General features: G+C 40.0%; 1 protein-coding gene across 9 annotated transcripts in view; it reads left to right on the forward strand.

The window, feature by feature from the left end:
- The window catches only part of LRRC8D (leucine rich repeat containing 8 VRAC subunit D), a 51,864-nt gene extending 31,371 nt beyond the window's left edge, over positions 1–20,493 (forward strand). For 5 of the 9 annotated variants that reach the window (XM_051802412.1, XM_051802402.1, XM_051802462.1 and 2 more), the window contains 2 exons: positions 578–639; positions 14,801–20,493. In XM_051802412.1, the coding sequence (XP_051658372.1) occupies positions 14,803–17,370 (2,568 nt within the window). In that variant the 5' untranslated portion in view covers positions 578–639; positions 14,801–14,802 and the 3' untranslated portion in view covers positions 17,371–20,493. Of the gene's footprint in view, positions 1–577; positions 640–4,680; positions 5,709–14,800 lie in introns of those variants that run through there. The other 4 variants (XM_051802423.1, XM_051802392.1, XM_051802452.1 and 1 more) reach the window with 2 other exon arrangements.
- The last annotated feature ends 1,686 nt before the right edge of the window (positions 20,494–22,179 follow it).

A 22,179-nucleotide genomic window follows, 5' to 3' on the forward strand; every position in this document is an offset into this window, starting at 1 on the left:
TGGGCTGCCTTTCTAGCTTAATCTAGCACTAATCTGGCAAAGCATCACGTAGGGATACTGGACTCTGAACAGAGGAAAATACTATGTTCATAGATGCTATGAATTAGCTCCTAAGAGCTGCATGAAGAAACGCAGTAAAGTGTGATATTTTGTGGCTTTTGTATGAATGCCATATTTTTCCCTGCATGTAGTCATTCCAACACAAGTTAGATTCTTTGTTGTAGAAAAAGCTAAATATTTTGGAATGTTGAGTCTGAAACACAGATGATATACTGCAGCGAAAGACTCCCATGGGATTTTTTTTACGAGATGAGTTTTATTTGTTAAATGAGTTTCAGTAGTTCTTCAGTACATGCTATTGTACTGCTTGTGTGATGTCTTACAGTGTCACTGGTCTGATCTGGACTGTGATGACTGAATAAATTGCATCATTTGCTAACTGTGGAAAGATGGCTTGATCTGTAAGACACATTTGTGTGTATGTGCATCTTGTAATGTAATTGTAAATCATAAATTAAAGATGTTCAGTGAATGCCAAAGTGCATTCATAACTCGTGGTGTTCTTGTCTGCCCACAGGAGTTCCAAGAGTCAGAGCGGATCGTAGAGGAAACTGAAGCTGCTTTTGTACTCTGTTTGAGGTGGGATAAAGTAATGAAATAAGTTATGTAGTCTAAGACATCTTGAAAATGGAGACTTTTAAGTGGTCTTTGGGCTTCTACCAAGGAGCATGCTGCTGGCATTTTGGTTTTGTGCATTAGAGGAAACAAAACACTAGAAATCCCTTAGCTTTCATCTCTAGAGAAATAGCTGCACTTCGCTGCTATGTTTTGGCTGTGCTGGGTTTTGGCATGGTTGTGGTAACTTATAATTTTATGTCCTGTGGGTTTTCAGTGACTTAAAATTACTAAGAAGAAATAGTTTGTCATGCAGTGGTTGGTGAGATGGTGTTACAGTTGTCAGGGAGACCTTGTCTAGGAGTTGGAGGATCAGACCTGTAGTCTGTTGTGGCTTTGACAGTGAAAAATGTCACAGAGGAGGACTACAGAAGACTATAGTAGCTGTCTGTGGTGACATTACCTGGTTGGTAATTTCTTACTGACCCTTGCCTTGGATGATAGAGTTGTAGATCTCGTAAATAAAAAGCTTAAGTGCAAGTCTCACTGGGCAAATTTGAATACTCTATGCTACTCTGATTATACTTTTGCTCATTGCTAAAAAACTTAAGTTTTGAGTCCGTGTTACAGTGAGGGAGTGAATAGAAGGATCTTTATTCATGTTTCTGTTCAAATTGCAGCTATTCACAAACAGCAACTCAGAGGCAAGAAATCATTTTATGTAACTTGATAATTTCAAGCATGCCATCATCACATTATTTTTTTGTTAACTGAAGGCAGTAAAGATTCCCTAATAAATGAGTCACACTAGCATTACTGCTCTTATTTATATAACTGGAGATCTTGTAGTCTAATTCTGTTGGCCTTTACCTCCATGACTGTTTGAATTTTTGGTGGGGACTTTGTTTCTGTTTTAAAGCCACTTCATGATTACTCATTTTGTTTGTTTCCTGTACATATACAGCCAGTCATTCCTTCTTTCTTTAGGAGTGGAAGTAAAGCTTTATTACAACTTGCTTCTCTTAATTTGACAAAGCAAGTTTCAGTGAATATGGCCAGTTACAACAAGTAAGTCTCTGCAGAGCACTAAGTGCTGTATCCAGATTGACTGTATGTTGAAAACTCAGTTACACTCCCTGATGAAGATATAATTATTAAATCAGTTTTCAGAATAGTCACATATTAAGGAATAATTTCAATACACTGTTAATACTTGCAAACTCTTTTTAGTATGACTTTACTTTGTGATTTCTCCTGTGGTCAAAGTTTAGCTAATGTAGAAGATAAAACATTTATTCCAGTTTCTAGCCCACAGCAGAGACTTAAAGGTTCTTCCATTTTGTAACTGGTCAAACTTGAAACTTTGCCTTCCTCAAACACTGCTGTGTTATACAGTATGAAATCTGATGCAATTCAACTGAATTTTTGGACCATAATCCTTTTGAGACAGGATTACACAATGTATAATGCAGTAAGGCTTTGATATAGAGTAGGAAATTGAACCTTTTATGCAATTTAAGTCTCAAGTGCTAGCAGAGTCTAGTTCTTTGTTCAAAAATAACTTTTTTGTTTGTTTCAATGTGAAGAAATTCTGACCAAGATCCAGGAGCTGGAGACGCAAGGAGCATAGAGCATAGAATTCAAGTATTGTGGAAGGTGGTAGCATCTGATGCATGGCATGATGAGACAGAGACAGGATGCCCCTACTGAATCAGGAGCAGGATTGCCATAATGGTCTGTCATGTATAGAATGTTTTAACTGAACAGTAGCTCTACCACTTGTAACAGAACAAGCAGCACAATAAGCCATTACCCATGTTTCGGGAGAAGGCTGCAACTTTCCATCAAGCCTAAAGAATGCTGTCTGTCTTCCTGCCAGCTGGCTGTTGTATTGACTCTACTCTTTCTTGCCTTCAAATGCTAGATAACAACCATCTCATGCATGCTTATGTGTGGTGAGCAAGGATTCAACTTTGGTATTTCTGTAAAGGCCTTCTGAGCCGGGGCTTCTTCACAGTCAGCACTGAGATGGCTGTGTCCTTTTGCAAGAATTGAGAGCTTACAGCAGTAGCACATCACCTGCCTTCTTAAGGAAAGACCATTTCGGGTCTTTCCTGCTGAGTCAGTTGGTGCTGTGCGTGGATGTCCCAAGCTTTGTGATGGGGGTACAGAACAGTCCTTTACTTTGGCTTCCTAAAGCAAGTCTGTTCTTGGGAAACTGAAACCCATGAAGGCTTAAAGGAATAATTTACTTAAACTCTGTTAATCCAAAGTCGCTTGGTGGTTTTATATCTAAGAGAAAGGGTTTTTGTTTTAGCCTTTGAGGAACTTGAAACAGAGATTAGAATTGCTGTTTAGTCTAAAAGGGAACAAAAACTGTTATAGAGTTCTAGACCTTGATAAAATTTTTCTTATTTAGAAAAAATGTACTTGAGGCACAGTTTGGCAGGCAAAATTATTAGTGAAAGACAGGCTGTTACAAAACTTTATCTTAAATTAAGTGGATGGTTGCGTTCACGTTTTGGTCTGGCCATGACAAATCCTAAACTCTTGACTGATGACTTAGGGGTATGTAGTCATATGTATATTATTGCTGTACACACCCCCACACAGGCAGTAACCCAAGTGTGCAGATGAGATAACAGGAACATATAAATAAAGTGGTTGGCTAGTTGTCCTAATGTTCTTGAGTAAAACCTTGTTAAAATAATGCCGGTCAAACTTATGAATAGATCTGCTGCATCACTGATGACTTGCATTCAGCTGTGACGCGATACGGGTCACTGTGTAGGAAATTTGTGGCTGTGTTGTGTTTTGTTTTGTGTTGAGTCAACAACTTGAAATGCAAACCGAAAGCTCAAGTAAACGCTGCTGTCCCCTGATAGTTGTAGGATGCTTCCAGACTACCCTGTTCTAGGAGAAGTTGTTTGAGGCCTGTAGGGCTGTGCCACCTGATCACTGGGGAGTGCATGGAGGTCTCTTCATGCCTGTGGGAGGGGAACATTGTAGTTGTCCGGTCTCTCAGCAGCACCACTGCACTGGAACTGCTGTTTTCTGGTGGTGTTACAAGATAAGAGCAGCATTTTCTCCGTTGTTCCTGCTTTGTGTGTCTGAATAGGTGATACCCTGTGCATCACACATGCCTGTATAAATACTGCCAGAAGTGATGTTAAAGAAGAAATTGCCTTAGGACAAGTCCTGAGTCAGGACACGAGGGCAGCAAGGGAGGCTGGATTGCACCTCTTTCTGAAGGCCTTGCCTTGTGCTTGATGGAAGTCACAGTGAGAACCAAGGTACTGAAATCAGTGGTGGTGTACTTACACAAGCTCAGACTTCTCATATCCCCTGTTTTTTGATATCTTGGCATGCTGATGGAAGGGCTAGAAGGTGATTTAGAAGAAGGCAAGGACCCTTCTTCTGCCAGGTCTTTATGATGTTAGTACTGTGTCCTGAACTTGCCTTGCTGGTTCCTCACTCTTGCAGAGAGTCCTGGGGACCTGCCTGGGGCCTGCTGAAGAATGTGAAAATTACCTGATTTGGCTGCGTACTTAAACAATGGCAACAACAAAACCTCTTTTGTTTTCTTCCAGTTAGAGGGCAACTCTGCATTTATTTCTGTAGCAGCTGGGGAGCAGCTATTGTGCTACCCTTAAGTGATGTGAAACTTGCTAAAACAAGTTCAAATGGCAAGCACTTGCAGTAAGGGGAAGCTGCCTCTGCACTGATTTTCTGATTTGGCCGTTCAAGCAGATAGCACATTGGCTGTAAAAGTCAGACAGACATGGTACATGGCTGCATGTCTGTGAAGGTGGCTGCCAGAAACTTTATTGTGGGTGTGTGGGGAAGGCTATAGTAATCATGGAAAGGTCGTAAGTGCTGAAACAGGAGGGGTATCTGTCTGTAGATGAGATTGAGTGAAATGTATACTTTTCTGTATTTTTATTTTGTTTGAGTTGAAGTGTATACTGGAAAACTTCATTATCTGTTTTGAAACAAATTTGACTGTAAGGGAAAGCTTCACTGTCTGTTTCACTGGAAAGGTACATTTCAAGATCTGCTGTGTTTAGTGCCTTATTTTTGAGATAGCACCATCCTCAAACCAGTGGGAAGGAGTAAGGCTAAGTATATAGCAATGCTGTAACTGTAAATGGATTTATCTGGACATAATGTTAAGCCTTCTCAAAGATAGTAGTGTATTAAAATGTTAAATTTGATTATACTTGAATCATGCTGTTATCCCCCTTGTTTCTGTCTTCTTCTGGAAGCCTGAGGGATTTTGGCTTCTTGCTTTGAATTTTACAGCCACAAACATGCTTATCATTGCCTAACAAATAATCACTTTTAGATTGTGAGCCTTCAGGGGCAAGGGTTGTCTGCCCACTCCCTGCAGGAGAGCCCTCAGTGCAGAGGTTAAATTGCAACTGGAGCATTTGGGTCAAATAGTAATATAAATTTACTAATAGTAAATATTTAAATTAGAGGCTGTATGGATCTGTCAGTGCTGGTGAATGGCAGCAAGCAACACAACAGAGCCTTACTGAACCTTTTTGCAGAGCTGAAAGTTTTCTTGTTAGAGCAGGAATGCTGCAATCTCAGTGAGGACAGCAAGTCTTTTGGAACATTCTTTCTATCCTTAAGGCAACATTTTGAATGGGGTTTTGAGAAAATAAAGCATAAAAATGGAGGTGACCTGAACTCATCAGCAAAATTTCAAAACAACAGCCTCCAAAATATGTGTTGTAGTGCAATTCCTTTTTATGTTTAAGTACTGAAGTACACACCCTGAACCAATTATGGGACTAGATGGACTAAGCAAATAGCTTACCTCTTACAGAAAGCAGCTTAAGTTTAGAAGAGGAAAAAGAAGTATAGTAAACTTAAATAAATCCCTTTGAGGATAAATGCTTCAGCTGCAGGCATTTTTCCTGGCATGAAACCACTGGAGATTCAGCTATTGAAAGCTTGGCAGGAGTGTGGTAACATTAATAAGTCATCCTTCATCTGCTGATCAGAGTTTTACATGAGAAGTCATCGTTGTTACCCATCTGGCAGGATGTCTGAAGCGTAGGAGATCTCTGCTTGATAAAGAGCAGGTAGGGTTGGGAGCAGGCTCTCAGTAGTGTGGTGTGTGCCCAGGGTGGGGGGAGACAGAAGGGGGGGGTGTCAGAGGCTGCTTAGCTGTTACCTCGAGTAGTTTCTGTGAGGTGGCTTGACAGCTAGCCCTTTGCTTGAGTGAGGAAGTATCCCCTTCTCTCTAGGGAGAAAAGAAGCTGCGTGACATTTAAGTAGGAACACAGTTTGACTGTTGTCCCATAAAGAGTTGGAGAGAGTGTGTATTTGAAAAACTGAGGTGCAGCCTATTTATTGAGCTAACCTTTTTATTTTTTTATCAAACCAGCATAGTGGGTAAAAGGAAAGGTGGAATTAAAGCATATTTTTTCATATCCTGATTCTCAGCTGCACTTGATGCACCTTCCCACTGCTCTTGCTACAGAAAAGATCTTGGCAGAAGCAGAGGAACTCAGATGTGCGAGTAGGAGGCTCCTGTTTACATGTTGCTTGTTGTGTCACTGGGGGCTTTTTTTTGTGTGTATATACTTGTTTAATTTGCTTTTGTTGTTTTAATTTTTTAATTTATGTGACCTTTCCTAGGTTGCTTTTAACTAGTGGATGTAGTCAGTGTCACTGCAGATACTGGAAAATACAGTAGCTCCTATGTGTGCAAATCTTGTATGAAACTTCTGTTCAGTGTGTAACCCAGTGCAAGTCACCGTGTTTGCTGGCTGAAGAGATGAACCAGCTCACACAGGGAACAACAGTCTGTTCTTTAGTTAAAGGAACTTTTTGTCTACTTTTGGCTCTAGATCTCCATGAGGATGCTGTAAATGTTCCAATGCAAGGTTGCTGACAATGTCCATTCAAAATAAAAAGAAGGGGAAAGTATTAATTGAAAATAATTTACTTTAGTTACCTGGTAAACCTGCTTCCATTCAGATGGGAATGCAGTTTAGAAATTAAGTAAACCTAGACTTCTGGTGGAGAGGTCATTTTGCCCTTAAGAGGGGCTATGAAAATCTACAGCAAAGTGGACTTCAGCAACATATTTCTTTCTCTGTGACAGGCACTCCTTCCTATTCTTTAAGTATGTTTAGGGTGTGTAGTTAGAGCTACAAATATATCCTGTAATAAGATTTGTATCTTTACATTCTGTGGCTTAAAATCACCAAACTATCAGCTCTGTGTATGCCAAGTTCAATTTCTTACCACTTTGAAGTTGCTCTGGTTCCAAGTGAATCCAGAACAAGATGAGACAGAGACTGGCAGTGTGTGTGGCTGTGGATCAGAAAGGAGAATTTTTCAGAGGAATTGCATGAGTCGCTGAGTATCATCTCTATCTGAGATAAAACAATTGCATGTAACAAGCTTTATAGCCATGTGGACTTACTATTTAAATTGGCTTTTACATAAATAGCTCAGGATCTAAACCATTTTTAACTGTTCTGTTTTTCAGATTTCTAAACTAAAATGGAAATAAGTTTGCTATATTTTTTGCCTTTTTCTCCTCCAGTCCTTTTAATTTATTTTTTAAATTGTATTGCTAGAGTTTTTTAGTGATAAAAAGCAGCCTCTAGGGACTAGAGTTACCAGATGTGCTTTTATTTTGGTGCAGCTTGCTTTTGCAACTGGATAAATTCCCAAAGTGCTCTGGTTAGAAGTGCCAGATGTTTACTGTGTGTTCTTGTACTTCTGATAGTGGTCGTGAAAACACTGCAGAAACCTCACTGCCTAAAAGATACGGGAACAGCAGATTTAGAAATGGCAAAGAGATTAAATGTTTACACTCGAGTGCAAGCAACTGTACGGTGTAACTTTTAATTGCATTGTACATCCATGTCAACACAGGTTGAATCAACTGCAGTAGCTTTCAGGTGTGTTTACACTTGAATAGAAATTCTTGGTGTTAAACTGGGAGTCTTACACACACAGGTTAGGCTGTCTTTTCAGTATTCCTGGTCTGGGTGTTTTGGGAATTCTGTGCAATGAGATACAAAATGTCCTCTCACTGTTCTCGCTCTAGGTAAAACAGAAAATGCTGTTGGAAATTTGATCACTCAGCCTTGGTGGTGTGACTTGGGTTGCTGGGGGTGTGCTGCCTCAGATAAAAGAAGGATGAATTGGCATTGCATAAGTAACAGTGGTTGTAACAGCAGTGTAAGGTTGGGAGCGCATGTGCCAGGGTACACTGAGGTGTGTTCTTTGCCTTCATCTGCAAGGTCCTTGCTACTCTGCTGGAGGATTTCTGTTCTGGCAGTTGTGCCCCTCAAATGCCTGGGTGTTCGTGGGTGGTTACTTACAGGTATGAAAAGCATATAAGTTCAGGATTTACCCTGCTGGGGTTTAGCCTCATTAACTATTTCTTTTGTTTTCTTGCGTGTTGCCTTGCTGGGAGGTTTGTTTTATAACTATAAATCACATGTGATTAACTGACTTCAATTGTAACACATATAATACTGATCTCTTTACCAGCTATAGGGACCCATGAGAAGGGATGCTCATGGACCTCCCTCCAGACTTATTTCCTTCTCCCATCTCTTCTTTCATGCTCTTTCTGGTCTCTGCTGCTAACCTGTGAGAAGTAAAGATGGAGAAGTGTTGCTGAATGTTCAGCTTAGGGCCTCTCTGAGGTTTTCAAGGTCAAAAACCAACAAGTTGTATTCTGAAAGATCCTTGGTGCCTTCACTGCACTCTGAAGCCTGGGAATAAATGTCAGTGAAAACTGAAGCTTGGACTTCTGGTCAAAGCAGCTGTCTTGTAAGAGCATCTCAGGAGTACTGCAGTAGGCAGAGTGGGAAATTGCTAATTTTCTATGCTCTGTAGACACAGAGTTTGATGTAGCAAATACACAGATAATTGTGTTAATAATCTTCGGGGGGGATTTGGGGAGCTTTAATAGTGTTAATAATCCTTGAGTATTTTGGGGAGCTACTCAGAAATATAACATTGGGCTCCTGTTTGGGAAATCATCCTTAAACAGACCTCTCTGGTCATTTACAGCAAGGCAAGAATGAGGTAAGATTTGACAGTTTATTGTTAGGGAAATAATGGCTGCTAATACTGCTTTTTAAATATCACATTGATTACAAAACCATCTGTGTAGGAGTGATGTGTAGCACTAGACCTTCAAAGAGCTGGTAAACAAGGAAGATTCAATGTAAACACTTAAATAGCAGCATCCAAAAGTAAGTTAGAGTGTTATACAACCTGAAAAAGCCCAGCTTTGAAGGGCAGAATTTTTGAAGATTTTAAAAAAAGAAAAAAGTTTTTTTGTAGATTTCATTTTTGTAAGTGGTACTAATTTGACATTGATTAGGTAAAGAAACTTATTTTTTGTCTCCATCTTACTGAAGCCTAATACTTCTGTATGCAGTCTGAGAGAAATTAGATTTTGATAATTTTTCATTTAGCAAGTTACTGTCAGAGAGGTTTGTGTTGCTCATGAAGGTGTTGATTCTTTAACTGGAGATTGTATTTGCAGACTATATCAGAGATTATATGTTCCCTTTAAGGGAAAGTCCAAAATTATAGCTGTGCAATTTGGGCAGTGGGATGGGGGAACTGGGGATATGGATGATGTGGGAGTTTTTTGTTACATTGATTTTGTTTCTCAAATGATGAGCGTATGAGTAGTGCTAATGATTCCTCCTTAATCATTTAAGTGTGTTATCAAATAACAGCATCATATGTTTCCATATATATTTATCTAATGAGATTTAATTATAAATAAAAGCTATTGGAAACTTACTTGACATGTTTTTCTGTAGGAAATCTCCTTTCAGCTTTGTGTTCGTTCCTTTTTCCTTGTTCAGTTATCATCCATTATGGGATAGCCAAACAAAAATAAATCAACCTAGATCTTTCAGATTGATTTTAAAATGAGTAGATTTGGTTGCGGTCAGATGTTTAGGGAAGAAACAGTGAGAGGGAATTCTTATCATTCTAATTTGGTGGAAAAATATAATGAAAATCTTTTTCTGTGAAACTTTTTATGTTAAATCTATTTCTGATTTTTCAGAGACAAAAGCACCAATCAGGAAGTATCTGATAACATAAGCCACTCTCAACCTTGCTTTCTGGTGTTAATGTTCTGCAGTACTTTTCCTCACTGAAAAAGTAGCAAAACACTTCATATGGTAGAGAAACACTATAAAAATGAATGTGTCAGCATGCTCAGAATGCTCATTCGTAGGCTTTTCTGTATGTCTTTATGCATAATTTCACAAGGGTTCTGGGGCTCCTTACACTTGATTCTTTGGAGAAGAAAAGAAAAAAAAAGATAATGCCATCATTTTGACGTGTGCAGATTGTGTGTGGAACAACTGATATTTGCAGGGTCCTGGCTAACAGGAATCTCATAATCCATTCTTATCTCATTAATGTCTAATAGTCTGCCTTCAGAGGTAGAAAAGGGAAATAGAAACGGTTGGTGGAAAGAGACAACAAAATATACAGTGAAAATAAATTTAAACCTATGGTCACATGATCAAAAGCAAACTAGCACAGCCTTTTAGTTATGGGAAAACTTAATTTCCTGTGGGAAGGGAGAAAACAATTTTGTTCATGGTAGCACTTTTTGTTTTCAACTAGAAATGTTGAGGTTTTTTTAGAAAATTCTTTACCAGTTGCAGTGACAAGGCGAATTCAGGAATCTTTTTGTTTCCTGAAACAAAGTGGACTTGTTCAGAGTCTTGGGAACCTGAGAGTAAATTGAGTGGATCATATGCTGCAGTTCGTGTTTTATTTGTTTGTTTTGACTTTGAATTTGCTTTAACTTTAAATATGCTTTTAAGACAGGAGGGCCAGTGACTTACAGGACAGACAGTTGTTATCTGTGAGTACAGGAAGAAGTAGGATGTAAATAAACATTAGTGACATACCAGTCTGCTGCTTCCTTTTCCGCTAACTTCTGTATTTAAGCTAGAACAGTTTCTTAGGAAATATCCCCAATATGTCCATTTTGTATTTCAGCATTTATAGCCTGAAATATGTCAGAAATTCACCAAGCTAATCATATTCTGAGCTCTTTCTATTGTAATTTTTCTTTCAAACTAATGAAATTATTACAATTTTTAGGAATGATTTATGAAATTAGTTGCTACCCTTGCTGATTTAACATGAGCATGTAACAATTTTATTGTCATTGTTAATTTTTTCCTCTTGACATTCCATTCCCACTGTAACTTGTATAACTGCAAAATGAACAAAGTGGGTTTAATTCTACAGGTCCAGGTCAAACTACCACACTGCTTTTAGAATTTCAAGTTTTTCCACCTGAAATCTTAGAAGGTAGCAAGAAACAGCTGTACTTAGAACAGTTGCATTTATTTAGGCTAGAGATTTTTTTTTTTGTTTCTTTTTGTTCAGGAGAGAGCATACACCCAGTAGGTAGAAAGTTAATGGATGGAGCTTGGAGAAGTTAATGTTATGCTAGAACATCATCCAAGTTACAGAACTGGAGACAAAGGGGTTGGGAGGAAAAGATTATTTGTTAAAATGAAAAGTCCTTGTGTGGCTGTGCAGCCCTAAGGATCATAGGCTGCAATAGGCTTGAATTAAAATCTGTGCTTATTAAAACTAAACTAAATATGGTATTTTAAAAAGGAGGCTATCCTTAAAGTCCATGTTGGGAATTAAAAAATATTTCTCTTCAAGAACCACAGTTTTCTAGTTTGAGTCTCTTGGGATCTTGGTTTGTCAAGACCCCATGTTCTGCTGAGCCTCAGGGTCCATTTGGAAAAGGGCTGAAATAAATGCATGTTTTCACCGTGAGACATCAGAAATGTTAACATTTCAGTTTGAGCTACCTGCTTACAGAGTTCTTCTGTATCAGGGTTGGGAGTAGACCATGCGCTAGTCTTGGGGGGGGCCACCTGTGGCAGGGTGTTGCAGGCTCTGCCTGCCAGACACAGACTGGCATTTGCATCCTTTTTTTCTTTCTTTTTTCCTTACTTCTGTGTTACCATTGCAGCTTATAATGAAACCCAAACCCCAGTCTGGCATTTCTAAAATAAGAGTTGAAAATTTGTGATGAAAATACGATCTACCTACTCCAAGGAATATTCCTGACATCAGGGTTTAAAAGCAGGTTTAGAAAGCTTTGAATAGTTTAAATTCAGCTGTGGAATAAAGAAAACCCAAACCCATTATGATACAGTACAGACCCGTTGCTCTGAGTACCTCTTAATTGTTTGATTTTTAAGCATGTGCAGAAATATAATAAAAGTTAACTTATATGGTTATTAGTTTAATAAAATCAAACACCACTACGTGTAATGATGGATTTAAGAGAGAAGATATCAGATTTATTTGCAGCCTGTCAGAATGTGTCTTATACTGTGTGTAGGTTTATAGTTTTTCATTTTGGTTTTAAAGACTTAGAGCATTTAAACATTTTAGACATGTGAAGACAGAAACCTGTTTTCAGCTCTTGGAATTGATTTTTGCCAGCTAGAGAAAGGTCTGCCTGTCTTTTATGGAACACAGTGTTAGTAATGCCACAGAGGAGGTTTTTGTGTTTTATAATTGCTAATCTCTGCCAAAACAGCAGCTCTTCTGTGAGTATCAGTAACTTGAAAGAAAAGACATGTTGAGAACATTGAATGTGGTACTTCTTGGTGTAAAGCTCCTGTTACACCATGCTGCCTACTGCCTTACAAAGAGGATCACACAGGCTCTGTTGTGTCTCCTAACCTTTTTGGAAAGCATTTTGTTTGTGCAAGACAGAGGTCTGGTAGAGGCGATTTTTAGCTTTAGATTCTTTTTTTATTGTTCTTTCTAAGTCTTTAGCTGGAACAACTTTGTGCTTTGTTATTTCTGTCCATTATTTCACTTGTTTAGAGCGGTTATGTCTGCACTGCTTGGGTTTCAGTATTTTATCCATGTGTTCTCATGGCAGAAGCAAAAAAATCACCTTTATTCTGTGAAAGGAATTCTGCAGGCTGTGCCCCAAACCGCAAAGTAACTTCCCACGTAATTAGCTAGTGCAAAGTTGAGGGAAAGGCTAGCCCCAGAGGAACATGCAGTAGCAGCTACCTGTGTTTGTTAGAGCAGTCAACTCATTCCTCCTTCCCATCCTGCTTGCCCTCCTCTCCCTGGACATGGCATAGCTGTGTGAGCAGCTGGGTGTGTGCAGGACTTGCCCTTGTTATGCGTTTGGCTTTTTGCTCTCCTGCTGAACTACTGCACTAGTAACCAGTGGGTGAGAAGTTCTTGTGGCAGCCAGTGTAGGTGAGACCACAGCAAAAATAGTCTGGAGACTGAGACTATCCCTTCTAAAGAGCTTCCTAGGAAAAAAAATCCATGCAGGGAAAAAAGTCACCTCTGCTGCTGTTTTGTGGTTCTCCTGTCCTGAGCAGGTGACAGCTGGGCTTTAGGAGTTTGGAGGATCCTTTATATCTATCTGTTCACACTAGCACAAATGACTAATGCTGTTCATTTGCACACTGTTACTTAAATGTTGAAGATAACAATTCTAGGGCAAGCAGTCATGCTGTGACTCAGTGTAGGTAAGCACTGGGAGACATTAAAGGAGTTGGGAGTTTGTAGCTAACTCCCAAGTAAGGCACTGCAAGGCTTTGATAGCTGTAGGGTGTGTTACTGGTCTGTGCTTCAGCACTTTCTACAGCAACTACAGCCCTGGGGAGGTGTGTGGGAAAAGGCTCAGGAACCATGCTGCTGGGAGGAAGCTCTTGTGGAGCTGGGAGAACTGTAAGACCTCGACAGCTTGTATTACTGATGAGGGAGGAGTATTTGCCATTCATTTCCCCACTGGAAAGTAAAGTGAGAGCTGGAAGCTCCTTCTGCTGGTTCCCTGAGAAACTGAGCCCTAACTTCTAAGTTTTGGCAACTGCGCCAAGAGCACCAATGGAGATGAGTGCTGCAGTGAGATAAAGCCCTCTCCTATCTGGCTGCTTTCACCAGATCCCAGGCTTGGTATGCAAAAGTAGTAAAAGCTTCTGGGAGCAGAGTGTGGGAGGCTGGGACCAGGATCCCTCTCTGTGTTGGAGGAGATGCTTTCATCGTGAGCTCCATGCCAGTAAAGAGGACCACTGGCCTTTCCCACAGACGAGGATATGGGAGCTGCTTGCACTGGTGTGGGAAGGAGGGGTGTTCGTGCATGCCTTTGGCCATATAGGCGGAGGCTGATATTTGGGTTCTGCATATAGAAATGTCTGGTTTCTAGAAATAATTATCATGTTGTATGTACATTGCCTGTGACACTGTCTTTTAGGGTGTGTAAGGTGCAGCTCTGTATGAACTGGTATGCTACAAGTTAAAAATAATAAATCTAATATATCTTAGTACTGCCTGCTTTGATCTCCTTGTGCTCTGCTAAGCCCTTCTTCTCCCGAGCAAAGGGGGCTGTACTCTTTGATAATGTACATCCTGTCTTCTTCCCTGTTGCATGTGTGTACATAAGCTAGATATTTTTCTTTAGAAGTGGCAAATTTGGGTCATAAGTTCAGCAGTTAAAATGATGATTTTACCACATCCTGCTTGCACAGGAAGCTTATTTTTTTAAAAAGCTGATAAATTGAGTCCTCTATATTTTGTCAAAACAAAAAGCAAAGCAATCAGTTTAAAGCTGCAAAGATGTTTGGATTCTCACATGATCAGTTTGCTGCTTTGACTCACAGTGCATATGTTTAACATAAAGTGAAAGCCTTGCAGTCTGCTCCTGTGCTACTTGCACTAACCAGCTTCCTATGATCACTGGGCTGTGATGATAATCTGAAAAAATGTTTTCCCCATTATGTTAAGAGAAAGTTGTGGGGGTTTTTTTCCTGGTTAGCTGGGTTGAATTTAATTGGAGGAGAAAAACGCATACAGTACCATTTGATGCAATCATAGAATCATAGAATGGTTTGTATTGGAAGGGACCTTAAGATGATCTAGTTCCAATGCTCCAGGCATGGGCAGGGATGTCACTCACTAGATCAGGTTGTTCAGGGCTCCATCCAACTCAAGTATGCTACTCAAGTAGCCATTTTTACAGAACTGAATTTTGTGCAGCATAGTCTGTCATTGCATTTCTTGTTATTAATACATATCAGCTACAGCATTTTACTTTTCACATACTATAATCTCACCAGTCGACAATGCTGATTTTGTCTTTGTTCTCTTGTAGGAATGTTTACCCTTGCAGAAGTTGCATCGCTCAATGACATCCAGCCAACTTACCGTATCTTGAAACCATGGTGGGATGTATTTATGGATTATCTTGCTGTTGTTATGTTAATGGTTGCCATTTTTGCTGGAACCATGCAGCTGACAAAAGACCAGGTGGTCTGCTTGCCAGTTTTGCAGTCTACTGTAAATTCAAAAGTGCAGCCTGATACATCAGGAAAGGCTGACTTTACCACTGTTGAAACAACCACTGGTCAAGGAGAAGAAGCATCAATGAGAACTGTTTCCTTTGAAAGTACTACTGTAAGACCTGACATTTTTCTGAGCGGAGCTACCTCTTCTCAGTATCAATCCACTGAATCAGGTCAGGAACTGAAGAAGGAGCAGAAAGATTCCTCAGGCCGTAAAACAAATTTGGATTTTCAGCAGTACATATTTATTAACCAGATGTGCTATCATTTGGCTCTTCCATGGTACTCAAAGTATTTTCCCTATCTTGTTCTCATCCATACTATCATTTTGATAGTCAGTAGCAATTTTTGGTTCAAGTATCCCAAGACTTGCTCAAAAATTGAGCATTTTGTGTCTATATTGGGGAAGTGTTTTGAGTCCCCTTGGACTACAAAAGCATTGTCCGAAACGGCATGTGAGGACTCCGAGGAGAACAAACAGAGGTTAACTGGTGCCCAGTCCCTGCCCAAGTATGTTTCCACTAGCAGTGATGAAGGAAGCCCAAGTGCTAGCACTCCCATGATAACCAAATCTGGCTTCAAATTTTCAGCTGACAAGCCGATGATTGAGATTCCCAGCGTCACGATTTTAGATAAGAAAGATGGAGAACAAGCCAAAGCACTGTTTGAGAAAGTCCGTAAGTTCCGGGCTCACGTGGAAGACAGTGATCTGATTTATAAGCTCTATGTTGGCCAGACTGTCATCAAGACTGTCAAGTTCATATTTATACTCTGCTATACTGCGAACTTTGTCAACACCATTAGTTTTGAACACATTTGCAACCCAAAAGTGGAACATCTGATTGGCTACACACAGTTTGAATGTACACACAATATGGCTTATATGCTGAAGAAGCTGCTTATCAGCTATATTTCCCTCATTTGTGTGTATGGTTTTATCTGCCTCTACACACTTTTCTGGCTGGTCCGAATACCTTTAAAAGAATATTCTTTTGAAAAGGTCAGAGAAGAGAGTAGCTTCAGTGATATCCCTGATGTCAAAAATGATTTTGCATTTCTCTTGCATATGGTAGATCAGTATGACCAGCTGTATTCTAAGCGATTTGGTGTCTTTTTGTCAGAGGTGAGCGAGAACAAACTACGTGGCATTAGTTTAAACCATGAATGGACTTATGAAAAGCTTCGGCAACATGTTTCCCGCAATGCCCAGGACAAGCAGGAGCTGCACCTCTTCATGCTGTCGGGGGTCCCGGATGCAGTGTTTGATCTGACGGATCTGGATGTGTTGAAACTGGAGCTGATTCCTGAAGCAAAAATTACAGCCAAAATTTCCCAGATGACAAATCTTCAGGAGCTTCATCTGTACCACTGCCCTGCAAAGGTCGAGCAGACGGCCTTCAGCTTCCTCCGGGACCACTTGAGATGCCTTCATGTGAAATTCACAGATGTTGCAGAAATTCCTGCGTGGGTGTATTTGCTCAAAACCCTCCGTGAATTGTACTTGATAGGCAACTTGAACTCTGAAAACAATAAAATGATAGGGCTTGAATCTCTTAGAGAGTTGAGACACCTTAAAATTCTCCACGTGAAGAGCAATTTGACCAAAATTCCCCCCAATATCACAGATGTAGCACCACATCTGACAAAACTAGTCATTCATAATGATGGCACTAAGCTTGTGGTACTCAATAGCCTTAAGAAAATGACTAATGTTGCGGAGTTGGAACTGCAGAACTGTGAACTGGAGAGAATTCCCCATGCCATCTTCAGTCTTTCTAACTTACAGGAACTGGATTTAAAGTCAAATAGCATACGCACAATTGAAGAAATCATCAGTTTCCAGCATTTAAAAAGACTGACTTGTTTAAAGCTGTGGCACAATAAAATAGTTAGCATTCCTTCCTCCATTACCCACATAAAGAATTTGGAGTCTCTTTATCTCTCAAATAACAAACTCGAAACCTTACCTGCCGCAGTGTTCAGTTTACAGAAACTTAGGTGTTTAGATGTAAGCTTCAACTCAATTGCGGTGATTCCAGTGGAAATAGGTTTGCTTCAAAATCTTCAACATTTTCACATCACAGGAAACAAAGTCGACGTTTTGCCAAAACAGTTGTTTAAATGTGTTAAATTGAGGACTTTGAGTCTGGGACAAAACTGTATTACCTCAATCCCAGATAAAGTAAGTCAGCTGTTGCAGCTGACTTACCTGGAACTGAAGGGAAACTGCTTGGACCGTCTGCCAGTTACGCTGGGGCAGTGTCAGCTTCTCAGGAAAAGTGGGCTGGTAGTGGAAGATCACCTCTTTGATGCTTTGCCCTCAGAAGTTAAGGAGGTGTTGAATCAAGACACAAGCATTCCCTTTGCTAATGGGATTTAGACGGAGGTGAAATGCTCTGATAACTGACTTCCAAATGGCAGATGCTAAAAAGTACAGCAATTGTGAGACGTGTTTTAGAAAGCAGAATTCGTTGGAAGGCAGGACTGCTAGCAGGATTAGAAGAGGTATAACTGAGTGTTCAATGTTTGCAGTGTTTCAAAAGATCATTTCCAAAATTTTTGAGAGGATAAAGAACCTTAATAATCTCAATTCTTTTTTCCTTAAATTGTTTGTAACTTGGATGCTGCCGCTTTTGAATGTTTACAAATTTGCTTGCCTGCTTAAAGTTAATGATTAAATTGATGACCTTTTCTTACTATGCAAGTTATTCCTTAAGGTCTGGTTTTATTTTAGTGCATTATGGGGAGGAAAACCAAGGCTAAATGTTGTATATGGTATGTGTCTAACAGCACTTGAAGCACACACTGAATTGTGTTGTTAGTGTTTAGCCATCCTTGGCAAATAAAAACAGTTTGGCTGTGATTTGAACTGCACCGGAACCACCATTTCCCTGCATTAAGGTATGTGGTTTCATAGAATTATAGAATTGTTTAGGTTGGCGAAGACTTTTAAGTTCATCAGGTTCAACCATTAACGTAACACTGCCAAATCCACCACTAAACCATGTCCGTAAAACCCACGTCTGTGCTTTTTTTGAATGCTTCTGGGGCTGGTGATTCCACCTCTTCTCTGGGCAGCCTGTTCCAATGCTTGACCACTCTTTCAGTGAAGAAATTTTTCCTAATAATCTAAACCTTCCCTGGCACAACTTGAACCTGTGTCCGCCTGACCTGTTGCTTCTGGGAGAAAAGACTGACCCCCACCTCACTCCAACCTCCTTTCAGGTAGTTGTAGGGAGCAATAAAATCCCTTCCAAACCTCATTTTCTCCAGACTGAATACCCCAGCTCCCTCGGCTGCTCTTCATAAGACCTGTGCTCCAGACCCTTCAGCAGCTCCATGGCCCTTCTCTGGACATGCTCCAGTACCTCAATGGTTTGTGTCATTCTTCATCCTCAAGGCCTCATGTTGTTGGGTGAGATTCCTTCTGTGGTCTGGTGTGTTGCTCCTTTACTCAAGCAAAGACTGGTCACCTTCCTGCAACTGATCTCCCCCTCAGATTCCATAACTCCTCTGTCACATGCAGCAGTGGGTGGTAAAAGGGAGAATACAGCCACTTGGCATTCAAGTTGTGGATAGTTTTGAGAGTTGAACTGTTTTTTGCAAGGTGACTTGGAAAGTCATTAAACACCAAGTGACTTTGGTGCTCATATTTTGCTCTTCTGAGTTTTCATCTGGGAAACTCGAGGTGTTTTATGAGTTGATTGGTTTTTTTTCATAGCCCTTGATTAGGACCTGGGGTGTCTGTTTCATTTACTGGACTAATGACAGACATAAGATTTTTGATTTACTCAAACATGATTTTTATCACCTGTTGTGGTGTCTTCCACACCTGGACTTTACCATAAGAGCACCCTTCTTCCCACCCCAGCCCAAGTAATTTGATGTCTTTGAACACTTACACACTGTTAGCAAACCCTAACTGTGTGCTAGATCAGTCATCAAATAAAGAAAAAAACAGACAGCAGTGAGTGTGGGATTTTTGTTGTTGGTTTTTTTTGGTTTTTTTTTTTTTTTTAATGTTGTTTTTTTAACTTGAGTTTGCATTGCCAGAACCATTAGAGAAATATAATCCATTAAATCTGCAAAATCATCAGTTGTAAATCTCGGTCATTTACATTCCATGTGTGCAGAAAAGAAGTACTATGCTGGGAGATGATTGCATGATTACTCATGGTTTAAACACAATTCCCTATTGTAGTGTGGTCAGGACTGAACTAGTCTGTAGTTTAAGGGACTGTTCTTCTCACAGAAATCCTCATGCACAGTGATTTCTACTGTAACTTCACCAGAGCTGCCCTGACTCACACCACTATTAATGAGGGGATAGTTTAGGCCTAGAGGCATTGAGCAGGCAGGAACATTTCAAATACTGCTCTTAGGAGTCTTGCACATTTTATTGTTAATAATTTACTGTTAGTCATGCTGGGAGGACTGTTCTCAGCTGTAGGTAGCAGTCTCTGAATACATACCTGCACCGTATGTTTATGTATATCAGAAGACCAGTTTATGAATAGTGGTTTTCCTACTTCTCATGGGGATATGGTCTGTTTTCCACTTGCCAGCAGGTAGTAAACTTGGGATGTTGACAGTTTTACAACACCAAGTCACAGGTTAGGCAGAATACTTGCAGTTACTGATCTGTCCTCCACTGAGAAACTTAGTGCTAATCCTCATATATTTTTTTTTTAAGTAGAAGTTAAGGCTGCAATGGGTTATTTTTTTTTAAGAAACTCTTTAATTTGTTTATTTTTTGCACATAGATCACTTTAAAATTGCTGGACTATTGACTCTTTAGAAAAACTGTGGACTATACTATTGGTGTATGCTTTGTATTTGTTGTTGAGTGTAATTTCAGCTTCCAAGAAATTGTGTGTAGGAGGGAGGAAGAGTTGGAGGATGGCAAAATAATTAAAATATTTAGAAAAATAGTTCTATTTATCATCCGTTTTTCCTTTTCTGAAATAGAAGAGTCACGCAGAATGTGGCTGTGTATCGATCTAGCTTTTAAAAGCTTTTTTTGGTGTCTCTGATTCTCCTACTGACCCTATTGATGTTCAGAAAATAAACCTGTGTCTTTCATATGAGTATGGTATACTCAAAAAATAAACCTGTGTCCACTTAATGAATATGTTATACATAATTTAGACCATTGTTTTGACTAGTTATTAGCCGATTGTACTTCTTTAGACAAGTTCCTCCAAAATAAGTGTATGTTAAAGTTAATTTCAGGCTTCTAATGCTTGCTCAGCATAAACTCCATTATTGTTTTTAGGAAATCTTTCTCAGAGTGGGGAGGAACTGCCCATAATCCCCATGTCATCTCCCCCCAGTCCTTCCTCCTCTCTGTGACTGTTTATAATGTTCCTATTTCCTGCGTGTCAACTGACACAGTCTTGCTTTTACAGTCTTGGAAGTTCATCTCTTTTCCATGTAAGGCATGTAAAATATATTTTGCATTTCTATTTGATTTAATAAATAAGATGTTTATATCTTCCTCTAATCTATTTTTTTAATGGGTGAGAAGTGTGTTTGCATAGTAAAAGCTCTGTACCTTATGCTGAATTCGTTCTGTGGTGCCTGTAATCTAAGAAGGAAAAGGTATGAGTTACTGCTCCTAGTAAATCCTGCAGGTATGGTTTCTAACTAAGATACAGTACTTCAGCATAATTTTTCTCTTTTTTTTCCATATGTACAATCTACATGACCTACCACTGTTTTAATTTGGCTAATGGAGTTTTCAGAACGTCTGTATGGCCCCGGAAGAAAGACTTCCGTGTTTGTTCAAACAAGAGGAAGTAAGAAATTGCCCATTTTGTTTGCTCCTGCCACTGTTACTCCTTTCTCTGAAGATCCTTTAGTTTTCCAATAAATTGACCTTTTGGAAGCTGCTTCCAATGATGCAACAGAGCTGTGGCTGTCCTGAGCAGGTATCAGGCCTCTTGGTATAAGGCAGGATGCTGACACTTGTGAAAGGCTTTCTGCTGCTAAATAAATGGCTTTGCAGTCCTGAGCTGCCCCCTCTGGTAGCAAAGCAGGATGCCCAGACACTGCCAGTCATGTCTGAGAATGGGGCATCTGCTTTGTGGACTGTATTTTTAATAAAAATCTTACAGAAATAGCTGTTCTCTATATTGTATTTCCAGGGATGTGCACAGCAATTGGTGGTGTATGGTTATGTGAAGGCAATGGGCTAGACTGTGATTCCTGCACTTGAAGTCAAGTCCTACAGCTGTGATGTTGACTGTCATTCTCATTGCTTGCAGGAACAGGTTTTGGCTTTCAGACTTCTCGATTCTTAAGACTGGGAGTTGGGCAGGAAACCTCACAGTCCCAAGTATAACTCTTGTGCAGCTTGTTGTAAACATGAAAAACGAGACTTCTATTGGGTCTTTGGCTTGGGAACCCAGGAGGGTGCTAAAGATGAGAACAAAAACCTCGAATTTGCTGAGGGATCCCAGTGTTGTTGGCAGAGCCATAGGGCACAGTGGCAGTGGGCTGAGGGTCGCTTATCTGGGCAGCTGTCTGTGATGGGATCATTGTCTGTGCAACAACTGGCCTCGAAGATATCGTGGAGTGGGGCACTACTCTTCAGTCCAAAGCAAGGAGGGAGGCTAAGCCTGGTGACTTGAGACCTATTTTTGGGTTTGGTACAGCCTTCTCACCTGGGGTAAAGGATGTTAAAAAAATTTCAATTTCCTGTCTGTAAGCTGTGGATTCTTTAATGGAGGCAAAATGCCTTCATGATTGTGAAATACACAAATCATGCAGAAATTATGTCATGTAGAAAGATTCAAGGGGCTTAGGCATTGTCATTAGCTGCATGGCAGAGCCCTATCAATGCGTTTCTAATGTGTGATCCCAGAACAGTTTGATTTAGACAGCAAACTATCAGAGGCAGGACTAGAAGATACCTCAAGATGTGTTTAAGCCTGCCACCCTGCCTCATGGAAAAGTAAGGTTCCCTAACTCATTCCTGCCAGATGTTTGGCAAGATGTAGGAATGGGTTAGACAGTGATGGAAATTCCAGCCTCTCTAGGCAAACTGTTTACTTAATGATCTTCCTGTTGAAGAAACACAGCTAGACAAAAACTGCTGATACTCTGTTTAGGCCAAACCAAATGATTGGAAATGTATTAACCCATTTGCTTGCAGAAGTACAGACCGAGATAGACTGCTATATGGATA

This window comes from Manacus candei, unplaced genomic scaffold (assembly GCF_025592945.1).
Source record: "Manacus candei isolate 608988 ecotype Guabito, Panama unplaced genomic scaffold, ASM2559294v1 h1tg000005l, whole genome shotgun sequence".
NCBI lineage: Eukaryota > Metazoa > Chordata > Aves > Passeriformes > Pipridae > Manacus > Manacus candei.